The sequence below is a fragment of the Panicum hallii genome, chromosome 3 (assembly GCF_002211085.1).
Source record: "Panicum hallii strain FIL2 chromosome 3, PHallii_v3.1, whole genome shotgun sequence".
Taxonomy (NCBI): Eukaryota; Viridiplantae; Streptophyta; class Magnoliopsida; order Poales; family Poaceae; genus Panicum; species Panicum hallii.
Window position 1 is genome coordinate 59,909,833 of NC_038044.1, and position 16,726 is coordinate 59,926,558.

Consider the following 16,726-nt stretch of genomic DNA (forward strand, 5'->3'; position numbering starts at 1 on the left):
AGACTCCGGACAAAATGAAAAAAGCACTAAAAGATAACTCAAATGTTGTGTAGGTACAAAGATATCTCTTATAGATTTGTTAGATTATCTTGAGCGGCTTATTCTACCGCAAAGCAAGAAAATTTCATGTCCTTCTTGATAGTGCGGCATTCCTATACTCAATTTCAAAAGTAAAATAATTGAATCCTCATGTCCTTTCTCAATTTCATTTCCTTTTTGGCGATCATTTCCTTAACTTTGTCCTTCTAACACTTGCAGTGGCCGCTTATCATCCTCAACAAAAGCATTAGTCCCACATGTATGCGTCATTAATCAACTAAAATCCACTAAACAGGTTTAGATGTTCTCTCAAACACCCTAAAATTCACCTTTAAATTTGTTAATTTAAATTAGTGTTTATTCATATCTTTAGACTTTGAAAAAAATAATCTTGCGTTAAAAAATAAATTATAAGCTTTAAAACATGTTTGTTGCATTCATACCATCGCACAAGTATTTTCTAACGCCACCCAAATCCGCTCATTTTCTCCGGTAGTCAATGGTACTTCTTGTTGGGGTTGGGCAAATCAATGGTACTTGTGGTGCTGGTGCGCATGGCCATATAGTGTCACAGCCTTAAAAAAAATAGGGGCCACGAGATCAACCAAATTCATCACTAAATTAAGCAATGTTAGATGGTTTTGAATAGTTTAGGGTGTTTAATACCAGATTTTATAGTTTTGATGGTTAAGTAGACAAACCTCGATACTTTAGGGGTTATGTAGATTTTTTTCTTATCTTGTGGTGGAGGGCTCTATTTTTATTCGAGCGCAAGATAAGTAGAGATATCGGAAATTTGTAAAGTGGTTACGACGTAACCTATGGTCAAATCGCATATCGGGTCCACTGTTAATGGTACAAACTCCGCATGTTTTTATGACAAAGATAACCTACTAGCCACATGGGCCCGACATGCCCTTGGCCCCAGGTGGAGGTGTCACGACCAGGGCCGGATCTATGGCGTGGGCCGTGTGGGCCCCAGCTCACCCTAAAATTCGGCCAAAAGCCTTTTTCCCTTGATTTTTTTTCATATCCATCCTTATTTATTGCCAATAGAAAAAATAGCTACTAATTATTTTTTATGAACAACAATTGATAATTAAATTGAGAATGTAAAATATGAGAAATTATATTTTTTTTATAAAATTCACTTATTCATTAAAATATCTAAAAATATTCTATTGAATCATTCTGGCGGGATCTAATGTCGACTTCCACGTGGCACCCACGTGGCAAAGCCAGTCACGCGAGAGAGCGTGATTACCTTCACGTAACCTGCTAGTTGCCTACACAAAAATGCAGTCCGCTTAGCTATATTTCATCCGTTGTTTTAATTAGCTAACGAGCCCTAAAATTAGTCAAACTTGGTAAGTTTAGGGTCTGTTTAGATCAAGTGACTAAAAAGCAGTGACTAAATTTTAGCCATCCCTATTTAGAAAGTGACTAAAAATGACTAAAGTTCCAAATAAAATGACTAAAATGAACGGCAAATTCTCTCAACTCCTCCTTTTAGCTCCTTTTAACTACTCTTTAGGAGCTAATGGGACTGAAATATTTTATCATTTTATTTGAAACTTTAGTCCTTAAACTAACTAAACTTTAATCAGTCTATTTTAGTAAGTGGCAACCAAAGAGAATCTTAATCCATATAGAGTGTACATGTTCCATTTTTAATGTTTACACTCTAAAATATGGTGCAGAAAATTTAAAATCCATTTTCTAAATAGGATAAGTATAATCTTTAGAGTACACTCAACATGCAGTATGTTTTTCATGGGCCACTCAAAGTCGGCGAACTTGTTTCCTGTTTAGCAAATATATATTTTGGAAAACGAGTAGTCAGTTAGGGCTATCCAAATAAGGGAAGTGTTTTTGGGCCCAAGATATGCAAATTTGAGCCCTCGGATTAGTAACGGGTCCTCTTTCTTCTTCAAGAAAATTTCTTCTATGATACCAGAAGATAGCTTAATTCCTTTCGTGATTCTAAAAAAACTTCGATATCTCATATGACTTTAAATTTTAGTTTTATTCCTCCAATAACACTGCCCTCAGTTTGGTGCCCAAACCCCGTGAAGTGAACTGTGAAAAGACCATTTTGCCCCTGGAATCAGAATGAAGCCAAATGATGAGCGCCCACTGTTCACCATGAAGTTAATTTTCTTCTCATTTTCCTATATCGGCCACAACTCACTAGGAGCAAAATTTTGTAAATAATTATTTTTGTAAAAATTAAGACCAAATTATGCATGATTTACACACACATTCTCGGGAATTTGTGAAACTAGAGTTAAAGGCTCGATCTTCTTCGGTGTTTTCCATTGCAGTGGATTGCACATGATCTAGCGAGGCTGTAGTTCAAATCTCATCCCACTGCGTTGTGCCTTGAAAGAGTAATTTGGAATTGAAGTTTCGGAAGTTCTTGAGCTCGGTCTTTGTTTGCTTCTGTTCTTGCTCCTGCTCCAGGGCCGGCCCTGGACAGGTGCGGGCGGTGCCCCCGCACCGGGCCTCTAGCCAGCAGTGGGCCCCATGTTTATATTACACTTAATACATATATTAAGCCAGGCCCAGCCCACGAGGCCACGAGCAGCCAATCATCAGGCCTTTGCGGTTCCGGAGTCATCAGGCCAAGAGGTCCCAAGTCCTGTGCCTTCATATGTGCCTTTTCGGTTCTGGAGTCTGTACCACGCCCGCCGCCTTTGCCCGTTCCTGGCTTCCTGCGCATACGATCAGTCAATCAGGTGACAGACGACGGATCACGGACGATCGATCGGATCCACGCCTACGCCGCCGTTCCTCACTCCTCAGTTCCTGCGCCTGCGGTCTGCCGTGCCGGCACGCCGCCTGCGGCCTGCCCACCTGCGGGCCTGCCTTGTGCTTTTGCGCAGCGCGCGGCCTCCAGCCTGTCTGCTATCTACGCAACTAAGCACAGCCTCCAGCCTGTCTGCTATCTACGCAACTACGCCCAGGCCTGTCTACGCCGTTCCTGCCGCCCTGCGGTCCACGATCGAAGGTGTGATATCCAATCCAAATCAACCCCTTATCCCTATCTGTGTTTCTAACTATATACGCAAATTTGATTCGATTTTAATCATTGATAATTGTAGGATTAACATCAGTACATCCATCACATGTCGTCTAATAGAATTAGAAAGCATCTATCCGGTAGTGAAAAAAGGAGAAAAAGGAAACATATAGAGGAGTTTAATGCATCGTAAAGAGGTGCTATTCATAAATTTCTGCAGCCTAAAGTGCCTTCAACTTCAAGGAACAATGAGGAATTGGCTATAGTTGTTTGGCAGCCACAAGATGGAGGGATTTCAGAAGAAAATATTGACATCAACAATAATGATAGTGGAAGTGATCATGAGAATCCAGTAGAATATGATTCTGTTGGTGAACAATCATTTTTTTCTGTCGATATTTATGATCCTAGAAATTGGGATACACTTGATAACAAAGCAAGGGATGTTCCAGTAGAAAAGGGACCTATAAGAGAACAAAACCTTCAATTCCAATTAGATGAGAACTCTAGACATTTTTCATATGCTCATTATTCCAAAGTGCTAAAGAATGGAGAGGTACGTGATAGAAAATGGTTAGTTTATTCTAAGCATATTGATAAAGTATTTTGCTTTTGTTGTAAGATTTTTAAATCTAACAACATGAAGAGTTCATTGGCATCTGATGGACCTAGAGATTGGAGACATCTCAGCGTGAGATTGAAAGAACATGAAGGCACTGTTGAGCATAAAATTAGCATGAACTCTTGGAATGAATTAAGGATCAGATTGAGCAAACAAGAGACAATTGATAAAGAACTGCAAGGGCAACTCAAAAAGGAGATATTTGAGTTTGTTAGAGAAGTGGACAGCTATCCTAATGTTGTCATTGCTTATCGAATCTTGTTTACTATGCCTGTGACTATCGCATCAGCTGAAAGAAGCTTTTCGAAGTTGAAGCTATTGAAGAATTATTTGAGGTCAGTAATATCTCAAGAAAGATTGAATGGTTTGGCAACCTTGTGCATTGAGAAGCAGCTATTAGATGATATTGATATTGATTCTATCATAACTGACTTTGCAGCTAGGAGTGTTAGAAGAAACATTTTTAAGTGATCTTTATATTGTAATTTTTCAATTGCTTTTACGATTTGCTATATAGTTGGAATTGATATATAAATTTTCTATATTTGTGGTAATATTGGTGGTCAATGGGGCCTCCATTTTTTTCCTACACCGGGCCACCAAATTCCCAGGGCCGGCCGGGCCTACCTGCTCGTTCTCTGTTCTTTGCCTTCGTGAGCAGATCCGGCATTAGCACGCAGACGTGGTGCGCGGAGGGACCTGCGGCGGTGTGCAGAGGCACACGGCGCATGGCGCGCTAGCGCGTGCGGCAGCGCGGCACTCTCATGGCCAACGCCTGCGGGGGCACGCCGGCGGCAGCGCCAGGCGGAGTGCTCGCCCTGTCGCCCATGAAGCCATTCTTCATCGATGTGATGTGCTTGTGGTTCTCCAGATGCAATGACCCCCGCGGCCATGGCGTCCTTGCCCTCGGCGCCTGAAGGGCAGCTGGCCTTGGCACCCCTAGCCTCGGCGCCCACCGGCTCAGCGCCCCTGGCTGCCGCGCCACTGCCCGTCACAACAGCTGCGCCTCCTGCCGCGTCGCCCGAAGGGCAGAAGACCGCGACGCCCCTACCTGCCGGACCAAAGGGGCAGCCGGCTGCTGCGTCCCGGGCCGCCGCGCCCAAAGCCACCCTCCTCCCTTAGCATCCTAATTTTCAAATTAAAAATTTAAATAAATTTTGCTAGAATTCTCTTAGATTCCATAAATTTTTCATTCTATCATTTTTTTATTTTAGAGCATTTACCATGAATTAATCACAATTTACTAAACTATAAAAAATAAGAAATATAAGGAAATGACCCATTGCATTGTTTTATTGTTTGTCTTCCATTTGAATTTAAATTTTCAATTCAAATTTAAATATATTTGAATGCATTTCTTTTCTCTCTCTTTTTCTAATTGGGCCCGGCCCACTCTTTCTTTTTCTTTTTCTTCTCTTTTTTCTCCCTTGCAGCCCAGCCCAGCCAGCCCAGCCCTTTTTCTTTTCCTTCTTCATTGTGCAGCCCAGCTCCTCCACGCGACCCGTTTCCTTTCCTTCTTTCTCCTCTCGCGCGCGGCCTAGCCATCAGCTTCCCCAGCCCAATTCCTCCCGCGCGGCCCGCCTTCTTTCTCCCCCTCCTCCTCTCGCTGACAGGTAGGGTCTGCTCATCAGGATCGTCCCCGACCTCGGTGCGAGTCCGGCTCGGACTCGCACCCGAGTCCGGTGCGGACCTCCGCCACGCAGGGCCTCGGGCCCGCACGCCTAGGCGCCTGGCCGTCCCTATTTAAGCGCCCCCCGTGCCCTAGCGCCTCTCCCCAAGCCGCAGCCGCCGCCTTTCGCCCGAGAAACCCTAGTGCCCGGAGCTTCCGCCGCCGCCATCGCCGCTCTCCGCCGTCGAGCAAGCGCTCCGGGAGCTTCGCATTGGGGTGAGGATACTCACCCGCCGCTTATCTCCCTCTCCCTCGCTTTCCCGTGCTCGCTATTGGTCGCCGTCGTTCGCCGCTGCACCGCCCCGCCGCCCCCGCGTCCCAACCGTTAGATCTAGATCCAACGGGTTAGATTAGATCTAACCCGAGTCAATAGACCCAGATACCGGTGAACCCGAGGTCGGTTTATGCTTTAGCCCTTGAGTTTTGTAGAAATCAACCCGCAGTCCACGGTAGTTCAAAAGTATTCACGTATAGATCCTTTTTTTTCTATTTAGGCCCCCTGTCTTTTCCCAAAATAGAACCCGCGGTCCTAAACCCTTCTGTTTTGCAATGTAGACCCTAGGTCTAAAGTTTAATTATGATCTAGCCCTCGATTTCTTTGGTCAGAGCCTTTTAGTTTCAAATCTTCTACAAATAAGCTCCTAGAATCATGTTTTAGCCCTAATTTCTCCGTTTTAACTCCGTTTTCATCGATTCTTGCGCTCACGTGACTCTTGCGACAAATGCAGTGACTTTATAATATTATTTTGCTCTGTTTATATTGATTTGTGTACTATTTCTTATTTATTGTATTTGTTTGCTTGTATGTACTTGTGGGTTACGATAGACAGTACGCAATTCGAGGGTCCGCAAGAACCGAGCTTTGAAGACGTTCCCGAGCAGCAGCAACTCTTTGACGAAGGCAAGTGGTCCTTGATCATTCTCCAGTCCCAATAACATTATAAATACACACACTTAATTAATTTATATGCATGCATGTGTCTAGAATACGATGGATCCTAAATTAAGGATGTGGCTAGTTTCTATTGAACTTCCTTGATTAAACTTGAGTTATTATATTTATGTTGTAGTTATACTAGTTGCTTTTACTTATGTTTTGGTTGAATAACCTAAAAATTATGTTACACTGGTTTACTCATATTCTGGAATACTTTATTGGTGATAATTAAGATTATTGCATTAATTGGAATATGGAGAGCCATCCAGGAAAATATTACAACCAAAATACTACATGGCTCTGATCTTGGCTAATTAATTAGAAACTTTAACTTGTAATGGTCTTACCGAAAGGGCAAGAGGGGAGTGCGTTGATGGGGTATAGCTCGGTATTCTTGAGGCGTAGATATGATCCTGGGTAAGGCGTCTTCCTCATTAGGGAGGGTTATGACCACTGCGGCCTGAAACCTTAGCAGACCGTTGCAAGTTGGGGAATCTTTGTAAAGGTCTCGTAGTGAATCCCTGCCACTCACCTTGGAATTGTTTAAGGGCTTTGCCAACCCGGGCATCAAGGGAAACATGAATTGTGGGTAAAGTGTACAACCTCTGTAAGGTGAAAACTGATATATCAGCCGTGCTCACGGTTAAGAGCGACTTGGACACTCATATGAAAATTAAACTTAAAGATGATCTAAATCGATGTTCTTTATTTATTTATTTATGTTGTTGTAATCTTATCTCTTTATTTATTTAAGGGTTGGTATATACTTACACTTAGTTAATGTTGCTTAATAAAACTTGACCAACTAAAAATACTTATCGCAGTCAAATCATGTCAGTTTTTTCTTGATTATAACCTTGCATGTCATATAATGTACTCAGACTTGCTTTATTAAAACCAATGCTGCTCAAAATAAGATAATTGTCCGGAGTTCCCTGAAGATTTTGAAGAGTACTAGGCGTATATCTCCCAGTCATCTGCATGTAAAGTCGAAGTCCGCTGCTAGTTATTAATGTTTATTTATTCGCTTAAGATTAAGACTGTCGGTTATGTAATAAAGTACTATTATACTCTATTTTGTTAATGCATTATTTTGGGTATACACTTGTGACGTCTACTGTATGTGCGGAACTTGATCCTGGCGCACATATGGAATGCATTCGGTTATCTTTTCCAAACCGGGTGTGATACCCCCTACCGCTAGAAGGGTATCCGTCCATGACGCCAGAAGAGCCGCCCGCTCTGCCGCCGCCTGCCATGCCTCCCCCATCCCGATCTAGGGTTTCAGGAGAAAGAAAGGTGAGGGGAACGATAGAAACAGGGAGAGAGACGGAAGGGGTAGAAGCTGAGTGGATTTGTCTCTTTCAGGTTCAGAGAGCAAAGGGTAATTTCGTCCCTTTTTCCATTTTCTAACATAGTTTATGGGAGGACTTACGAAAACATAGATGAAATGGACGGCGGTGTTATTGAAGAAACAAAACTAAAATTTAGGATCATATGAGCCAGCAAAATTTTTTTAGGACCAAGAAAGGAATTAAGCTATCTTCTGATGTCACGGAAGAAATTTTCTCTTCTTCTTACCATCTCCTTTCCCCAAAGCTGCTCGATCCTATGCCAAGTCCCAACAGTCACCCAAAGAGCTGGAGAGCTCCATCTTCTTTCCCCAAAGCTGCTCGATCCTATGCCAAGTCTAAGGATGGCAACGGGGCGGGTTCGGATCGGGTGGAATGTCTGGGCACCTATTTGTAACCCGAACTTAAAACTTGAATCCGCCCGACACCAATTCGGATGAAATCCATCCCCAAAACCGAAACCCGCAGATCCCTGAAACCTGACGGATAATTCGGAATCCGATTTTTTTTTTACAAAGCAGCAAAAGCAACATAAGAGTACATGAAAGTAGTACGGTACTAGCAGCTACAGAACATAAAAATTAGCAAAAATAAGGAAGTAGCTTGCAAATAAATATAGATAAATTATTTCTTCAAGTTATAAAATTATAGATCATAAAAGTAGAAGTAAAGCATTAACGGAACAAAGAGAATGAGGGTTGAAGGAATAGGATTTCAGGCTTATATACTTAGGGTTGCTAGGTGGGTTTCTAGTGGGCTGAATGTTTTGGGGTTTGATGGAGCTCCACGGGTGAATTTAAGAATCCGCTCCAAACCCGTAGTATTTCGGGTATTCAAACCCGCATATCCGTGGGCAAAAACTAGAAACCAAAACCCGTGGACCCAAAATCAGCGGATATCCATTCCGAACCCGATCCACTGCCATCTTTAGCCATCCCAACAGTCACCCAAAGAGCTGGAGTGCTGGACGATGGAGGAATCTCCTCCTTTCCTATCTGTCCAAGATCACTACTCCGTGGTGTGCAACAAAGATGTCCAAGTCCAAAGACGCTTGCTTCAGGTGAACTGAACATGTAAAATGATGAAGAGAATGATTTGCACAGTTTAGGGATTGGGGGCAAGTTTTTACGTGTTCTCTCATTGTTTTTTGAAGGAATACTTTTTCTTGTGTTTAATATGTTGGGAAAAAATATAAGAGCCCTTTTCGTTTGTTCCCGGCCTTTATGTTGTCCTTGCATTCTCTTAGGACTTTGGCGTTCGTTCATGGTTTGGTCAGAGACAGGGAAGAGCGGGGGCTGTTCTGGGCTTTCTCCAGGCCTTCTGGGCCTTTGTTGTCACCCTGTGACCCGCTGCCGGCGGCCTTGAATTACAGGCTGGGCCAAGGGCCCAAAACATACCGAACAGAAACCCACTCACTCTCCCTCCTCGTTCCTAACCTTCTTCCTCTATGGGCTTTGACTCAGCTGCCACCACCGCCTTCTCCCTCCTCTCTCTACACTTGGGCCTCTGCCTCTCTCTCTCTCTCTCTCTCTCTCTCATGGCGGCGGCAGCGTCGGCGTCGACGCCGCAGGGGGTGGCGGAGCGCCGGGGCATCCCGGCGGCGGCCTTCGTCGAGGACGTCGAGGCCTACCTCCGCCAGGCCGGACTCGACGTCAACTCCGCCCTCGCCTTCCTCCAGGAAAGGTAAACCCTGAATAAACTCGGCAGCCTAGGGATCTCGCCATGCTCCGGAGCGCGCTTTATCCGGTAATCGCGTACCGGTTTCGTTGCTCCCGCGCCGTGGTATCGTCTCTGAACTGGATCCATTGTCTGCCTCACCGCGAGTTCCTCCGACGAGTAGCTTCTGGGGAGGAGATGTGACTGCTCTGTTTTAGATCGGTGAGAGCGGTGGCTATTGTCCCCTCCGCTTGTTAGTTGAGCTGACGAACGGAGAGCAATCGAATCGCCTGATTCAGTGTTTCTGCGGGGGGTTTTGTGACTTTCAACTGGGTTCATACGTCGCTTGGATTTCTCATTCTCTGCAAGTTCCAACCTAGATACCGTCGGTTCAGTACCTCTCTTTGCAGCTGTTAACTTGTGCACCTCTGTTGTTTTTATTATGCATGCTCCCCGAGTATTTGGTGCAACCATTCGCACAAAAAATAAGAGAGAAATGAGAACACTAGCTGGCTGTGTGGCTAGCTAGATTTATTCCCTGAGACTCGCTATTTTTGTAAAATTACTGGTTTTTGTGAGTTTATAGCTTGTAAACTTATTGGAGAGAAAAGCCCCTCATGCACTGCTTTTGTTCACCAGACTGACAGTAGTTCTTATGGAACTAGATTGCTAATTCAGAGAAATCTTAGAAGCAATCAGGGGAGACATAGTTAAGATTAGTTTGTTTCAATTTCTTTTCTCAGGAACAAAAGCATTTATCACATTTGGCTAAGATAGTCTGTGTGAAATTTCATATTTTATCTTACTTGGTTGCACTGATTTTGAGGAGAAATGTAACATGTATTTTGTGTTTTGTTTAGGCTGCAGCAATACAAAATAGTGGAGATGAAGCTTCTAGCACAACAAAGGGATCTTCAGGTGCTCATGCTTTTTTCCTTAGATTTTTGCAGACTTTCTTCTGTGAAGTATGTTTATATACAATTATTAAACTTAGTATTGCTTAACTAAGTCAAACTTAGCTTATGAATATGTGTGATGATTTGTTTTTTACATCTTATGATTTAATCTTTAACACCTTAGCAGTACCTTCCAGAAGTTTTTGTTCATGGTATGAGCACAAAGCTCGGTGTTCCTCATCACAGCTATTCTTGATCTGGTATCAATAAAAGTAAATCTTTTAATTTAATAATGTAAAATTCAAACTATTGTTGATGGAATGAACTTACAATTCATCATACTGATAAATGTAACAGGCCAATGGTGGGCAAGCATATGTAACTTATTAGCCTTCTATTCTATTGACAGGCTAAAATTCCTGATATAGAGAAGTGCCTGGATATTGTTGCAGCGTTACAAGCTAAAAAGGCTTTGGGTGAGGTTTGTACAGTTTCTGAGAAACCAAATTATCTATTTTTGCATTTCCTATCATGATATTACACTATTGTTGAAGGCTGTACTCTCGTACTCAGGCAAATAAAATGTTACAGTTTTGATGCTTTGCATGGTCTGTTGGTTATTTTACCTTATTTGAGGGCACTAGGTTATTACTCTCTGGTCTGTGTTTTGCACTTTTGCTACCCCGAAACTGTAGATCTCGAGCCTATGACTATATTTCAAATTGTACTTTGTATTGAACATTGCTATTTACCAACATTCATGCAGCTGTTGACCATGTGTTGTGCGCAGCTTTGATGTAGCTGTCACTATGTAGGTGTTGCCATCAATGTCTCATAATAACTTGTGTTGCATAAAATGGTCGAATCAAATGCATCAGATAAGCGTGGAAAATATTGTATTCTAACTAAGCACCCAAGGAATGTCATGATTCGAATAGGTTAGTGTGCCTGCAGCAGAGGTTGATAACTTTCTATGCTTGCACTACCCACAGGTCAAACCTTTCATTTGCAAGCACCTTTTAAACTTTCCTACTGCCTAAACGTATTGCACATTTTCAGGAAATCAAACTGTAGCCTTCTCAGTATTTTTTAAGCTAAATCATTATGGATTAGAGTTGGAACATGACTTGAGCATATCAGTCCTATTAGTGAAAGTTAACTGTCTATGGTTTCCAATTAACTGATGCAGGCACTCATTGCTGATTTTGAATTATCTGAGGGGATCTACTCCCGTGCAAAAATTGAGGATACCGACTCAGTGTGCCTTTGGTTGGGAGCAAATGTGATGCTGGAATACTCCTGCGATGAGGTTATTTTGACATCCTTATCTTCATTGCCACTTTAGTTAGGGGTCCAGCCCTCTCATTTCAGAAATGTCGCAGGCCAACGCCCTCTTGAAAAAGAACTTGGAAAACGCCAAGGCCAGCTTAGAAATCCTTGTTGCTGATCTTCAGTTCTTGCGAGACCAACAAACCATCACTCAGGTAAAATAGTTATGACTAGTTTAAAGGTCTAAAGTTCACGTGATTTGGCAATGATTTTACCTGGGATCTCATACCTGTACTGTGGAACGATATCGTGGTCAGGTTACAATTGCTCGGGTATTCAACTGGGATGTGCACCAACGGAGAAGCAAGCAGGCTGTAAAAGAAACTTGATCAGTTGTTTCACAAGTCCAGCCAGTAAGATAGGGGCATTTTTTTTGTACCTTTTGCTACCTCTGTCAGATTAGTCCATCATAGCTTGCCCTTTGTTGTTGATGGTTCCTTTGCCGTGTAACATTGTATCGATTTATTCTGTTTTGTGGTGTGGGAACTCCATTACTAGAAGATGATACTTTATTGCATGCCCTTGTTCTGGCTTGGCAGATCACGTTTGAGAAAGTAATTTACCATTCGCCAGGGTTCACAAAGCCTTGCAAAATGACATTACGTCGCTGTTCAATTGTACCTGGAAGCCTTGTAGTTGTACAGTGCTACATATTCAGACAGACGGTGACAATCTGGGGCTTCAGTATGAACTGAAAACTGCATCATTTTACCTTCTTAAGTCAGAGATGGTCAATTAAGCTGATTCTTCAGTTCACGGCTGCTAACTGCCTGATTTTCCTCCATACTATATCTGCGCTAATGATTTGGAACTTGGAAGCTTAACTCTCACTGAAGCTCAAGTCTGTCTGAATTGAGTTACAGCCTTCCGAGTTCCAACAGCTTGCAAGCATTGCGTGGGCGTGTCGGACTGGGTGATGCGAGGGTGCTCCATGTTCTTTTCGTACTCCAACTACATACATGTATGTTCCTTCAAACTTCCCTCGCCCTGTCAACGAGCAGCAACAAATTCAGCTCCGTGTACATGCAAGCACTGCAATTTCAGATCATCTACTACTAAGCAGGGCACACAGGATGACACGGCACTGCTGCCTGCATTCTGAACTCTGCTCCACGACAGCAACAGTTAACATGCATGGCAACCATGACTTATGACCAATTACTGGTGGTAATCCCTGCATCCTTATTTATATATATGCAGGTTAATCTTCTCTTGAATCTTCTTTGAGGAAAAAACATTCTTTCGAATTTGTTCAGTCTTGTTGCTGGCTAGAGCTTCCATTTGACCTTGTCTTGGTGTCCAGATAGTTTTACAGCTTGCCAAAATTCTTTGTTAGGAATAATGAATACAGTATAGCTTTGCCAAATTAAGCTGATCCATTTCAGTCACCGATAAGTCGATAACCAACAAACTGCCTGACTGGAGCTATAGACACACAGAATATATGTTCTATCATATTTCTTTAAGAATACACAGAAGAGTTGTGTGTATTTATATTAGGAAGAAAGATCGATGGTTCTGAAAATCTTTCATAAGCTTTATCCTTCACCATTAGAACTTCAGAAGCTCAGCTCAATCATGTACAGACTTTACACCTTGCAGTTCCCGCAACCGCAACGCATTGGGAGTTCACCTAGTTGTATACGTTGTAGAAACAAAGCAGGACACAAAGAAAAACCTATCTACCAGTTGTGACAGATATGGTCATATCATTAATACTGCTTTGCCGAGTAGCAGAGAATGCCTCTTCGTTTCCTACCCTTAGATTGAAATATCCTGGGTGCTTTGGATCAACCAGGACCATGGTTTTGCTGCTTAGCATTGCAACAACATCTAACATGGTCGGTCGATCAGCTGCTTTCTCTTGTACACATAGCAATGCAATGTTCATGCACCTCATCACTTCCGCTGAGTCACGAATGGGTACCAACGACGCGTCAATGAGTTCGCTCCATCTTCCCTCTTTATATAACTGCCATGCCTGTTTGCAATTTCATCATCAAATTTATATACATAGGGTACCAAATAAAAAAAATAAATTTGCAAGTTACATGTGTGTATAACTCACATATCCAAGGAGATTGATGAAATTTCCACATTCAGAGCTACCAGAATTCCTTTTTCCACCAAGGATCTCAAGAACGAGAACACCGAAGCTGAATACATCGGATTTGATTGAGAATAGGCCCTCGCACGCGTACTCGGGAGCCATGTAGCCACTAAAATGATACATCATATATGTCAAATTACTTTATGTGGTTTACCTGTAGTATAAATAGCCATCAATGAATCGATTTGTATGAAACTTACTATGTACCAACCACTCTTCTCGTCGTGCTTCCTTCAGTGTTATTTGAAGTAAATATTTTAGCTAGCCCGAAGTCTGAAATTTTAGGATTCATTTCTCTGTCCAAAAGAATATTGCTTGGTTTAAGATCTCGATGTATGACACGCAACCGGGAGTGCTTATGTAGGTAGAGAAGCCCATGTGCTATTCCTTCAATTATTGCTATACGTTTGTTCCAATCCAGTAAAGGTCTTCTAGTTTCATCTGCGAATCAATTAGTATATATACTTTAGTCGCCTAGGTTCTGGACTCATGGGCCTGACAGATAGAAATTCTAGAGCAACTTTTAGTCACTTTGCTGCTTCAGCAAACCATGTCCAAACTAAAAAAGAAATGTAAATGCATACCGAAGATGAAGAAATCCAAGCTTTTGTTTGGCAAGTATTCATAAACCAATATTTTCTCCTCTTCTTGAGAGCAACATCCCAAGAGCCTAACCAAATTACTGTGTTGGAATTTGGCTATCAGCTGGACTTCATTTTTGAACTCTAAGAAACCTTGCCCTGAATGTGAAGAAAGTCTCTTCACCGCTATCTCCAATCCCTCAGAAAACTGGCCCTGGGGGGAAAATATTCTTAATTAGGCTCTTTTTGCAGTCTACACTCGAGTCCACCTCTCCGTATCAACTAGGTTCGTAATAAGAGCATAGGATTGTATTTTCAGTTGTCTAATGACTCTAATAACCTGTACAGTCATCATGTGCTAGCCTAGTAGTGCTAAACACTTAGACTATTAATAATTCCCAATAGAAAAATGAAGACCAATTTTCGTTGACAGAGAAAATGATGGATATGATGAAAATCTGATAGTAGATAATAATTAAAAAAAATGCATCCATATACATGTCTTTTATCTGTCACCTTATAGACAGATCCAAAGCCACCTTGTCCAAGTTTGTTTTCTTCTGAAAAGTGATTTGTGGCCTCCAGCAACTGTTCAAAGTCAAACACCGAGAACTCTGAGTTCTTCCCTTGCCAAACTAGTTCTTCGTCTCGCTGAAAGTCCCCAGTATGCCTTGATCCTGCATGTAATATCTCCACTTTACTTGAATATGTAGATGACAATGCAATCTCTATTTTCTTTTGGTCATGTCTTATATATGAACAACATATACCATATTGACTGGAGCCAATTTAAGCAACAAGATAGAGCTAGCATGACTTCAGTATAGCAGATTAACATACCTTTTCTGTACGTTTGTCTGAGCCAAGAGCAGCAGAAGATGAAGGAGAGATACGCTGCCGCTGCTGCCGCTAGAGGAATTACAACTATGGGAATCGCCCAGAATTTGCTCATATGCTCTGACATCAACATGAAAAACTCAGCATTCATCGCTAAATATGCTTGAGATGTTCGATGTAGGCCGCAGAAATTCCAACCATACATGGGAACTTACTCTTGTGTTTCACCGTGGTGGTAGGCGTCGGAGCGGGCGTCGACGGCGGCCGGACAATCAGCATGGGTGTGGTGTTGTAGAACCTGTTTGCCGCGTACCTCAGATGACACCGTATGGCATGGATCTGTCCTCCGATCCGCAGGGCTATGGTGGAGTTGACCATGCCGACGAGGCGACTCAGACACGCCAAGCAGTTGCCGGCGGACATGTCCGGCGTGCACTGCGCCAGGGAGTAGAACCACGGCAACGTCGTGCCGCTGTCCATGGCGCCCGTGGCGAACCGCCTCGGCGCCGTCGTGCTGGCCGCCGCTTGTGCTGTCGCCATCAGCAGTTCCTGAAGGAGACCGACGATGACCATGGCGTCGTCAACCCAGGTGCCCCAGCTTTGCTCGTCCCACTTCGTGTAGGGCGTGCCGTCGCCGGCGCCGTTTCCTTCCGTCGTATTGGAGTTGGAGGACGTGAGGATGTCGTCCTCAGAGTAGACGAGAGCACAGATCTCATGATACTCATAGGAGGCCTTGTAGCACTGCTGCTGCTGCGGCGGCGGTATCCCGTTCAGTAGCTCGTCGAGCGCGCTGGCCACGCACTCGCCGCAGGCGGAGTCGTTGATTACGTCGCCGCGGCAGAGCGCAAGGGCGTAGACAACGTCTGGCGGGTAGCCCAAGGTGGTGGCGGCGAAGTGCGCTGGGGAAGAAGACGTGTCCTTGGGGAGGGTGGCGGCGACCTGTATAAGGTTGTCGCAGAATACGTCGGCTCTCGCCGGGAACGGCGTGAGGCCGCCGCCGACGAGCACGAGGAGCAGGACGACGCCGAAGACGGCGTTCATCATGGCTAGGCTAACTTGTTGACATATTGTGGTCCTTCTTTTTTTTTTCGCCTTCCGGCCAGATGATCATCCTCTCAGTCCATCTATCAGCATTCAGCAATTCAATCATCAAAATCGACTGCTATGAAAAAAAACAAAGGAAAAAAATATTCAGTTGATTTCCACGCACACTGGTCAGTTGCTTTCAGTAGTCAATAGTCAATACAATACCTTGGAAAAACCATCATGGCATCAATCTTAAATTCCTTGAGCCATTTCCTTGGTGCTTGCAGTGGCACCGGCAAGAATAAAAAAAACTATATTTTGAGGTACTATGCAACATGCAGTTAAACTTCAACATTGACATTCTATTACATATCCAGCCAGCGTGAATTTACTGATAATTGTTCTATTCTATAGAGAGCTTCTGTTTGGCTCAACTTGTTCCAAGTTCCTATAGATTTTTACTTGTTGGCACATGGAAGTAGTTCAGCAGAAGTGCCAACAGGGCCTTAGGCCAGCATCAAACCCACTTATATCTAGCGCCTCTGCCGGCCGGCAAGGGCAAGAAACTGGTTTCCATCTAACCGGGAAAGAAAAAAGAACAGAGAAAGAAAGAAAGTGGGCAAAAAAAGGAACTTGAATTTGCATACATA

The 16,726-nt window shown here is 43.3% G+C and overlaps 2 protein-coding genes across 2 annotated transcripts; one reads left to right on the top strand and one right to left on the bottom strand.

Moving 5' to 3' along the window:
* Nucleotides 1–9,136: 9,136 nt before the first annotated feature.
* LOC112887570 (probable prefoldin subunit 3) lies at nucleotides 9,137–12,124 on the top strand. The gene is made up of 6 exons (XM_025953765.1): nucleotides 9,137–9,324; nucleotides 10,158–10,215; nucleotides 10,603–10,674; nucleotides 11,383–11,502; nucleotides 11,576–11,677; nucleotides 11,780–12,124. Exons 1-6 carry the CDS (start codon nucleotides 9,179–9,181, stop codon nucleotides 11,849–11,851), a joined length of 570 nt encoding a protein of 189 aa, XP_025809550.1. The 5' UTR covers nucleotides 9,137–9,178; the 3' UTR covers nucleotides 11,852–12,124.
* Nucleotides 12,125–12,984: 860 nt separating this feature from the next.
* On the bottom strand, nucleotides 12,985–16,094 carry LOC112885572 (cysteine-rich receptor-like protein kinase 10). Its single transcript, XM_025951159.1, has 7 exons — nucleotides 15,266–16,094; nucleotides 15,054–15,170; nucleotides 14,730–14,890; nucleotides 14,217–14,427; nucleotides 13,833–14,073; nucleotides 13,591–13,741; nucleotides 12,985–13,503 (listed from the first exon to the last, which is right to left on the bottom strand). Exons 1-7 carry the CDS (start codon nucleotides 16,092–16,094, stop codon nucleotides 13,201–13,203), a joined length of 2,013 nt encoding a protein of 670 aa, XP_025806944.1. The 3' UTR covers nucleotides 12,985–13,200.
* Between the last annotated feature and the right edge of the window lie 632 nt (nucleotides 16,095–16,726).

What these genes read in the sequence shown, in the direction of transcription:
- LOC112887570 (XM_025953765.1), top strand. Translation starts at nt 9,179, where the DNA reads ATGGCGGCGGCAGCGTCGGCGTCGACGCCGCAGGGGGTGGCGGAGCGC. An exon ending in CTCGCCTTCCTCCAGGAAAG is followed by an intron (nt 9,325 to 10,157) that starts GTAAACCCTGAA and finishes TGTTTTGTTTAG; the next exon opens with GCTGCAGCAATACAAAATAG. An exon ending in CTAAAAAGGCTTTGGGTGAG is followed by an intron (nt 10,675 to 11,382) that starts GTTTGTACAGTT and finishes TAACTGATGCAG; the next exon opens with GCACTCATTGCTGATTTTGA.
- LOC112885572 (XM_025951159.1), bottom strand. Translation starts at nt 16,094, where the DNA reads ATGATGAACGCCGTCTTCGGCGTCGTCCTGCTCCTCGTGCTCGTCGGC. An exon ending in CACCACGGTGAAACACAAGA is followed by an intron (nt 15,171 to 15,265) that starts GTAAGTTCCCAT and finishes TGTTGATGTCAG; the next exon opens with AGCATATGAGCAAATTCTGG. An exon ending in AGAAGAGTGGTTGGTACATA is followed by an intron (nt 13,742 to 13,832) that starts GTAAGTTTCATA and finishes GTATCATTTTAG; the next exon opens with TGGCTACATGGCTCCCGAGT.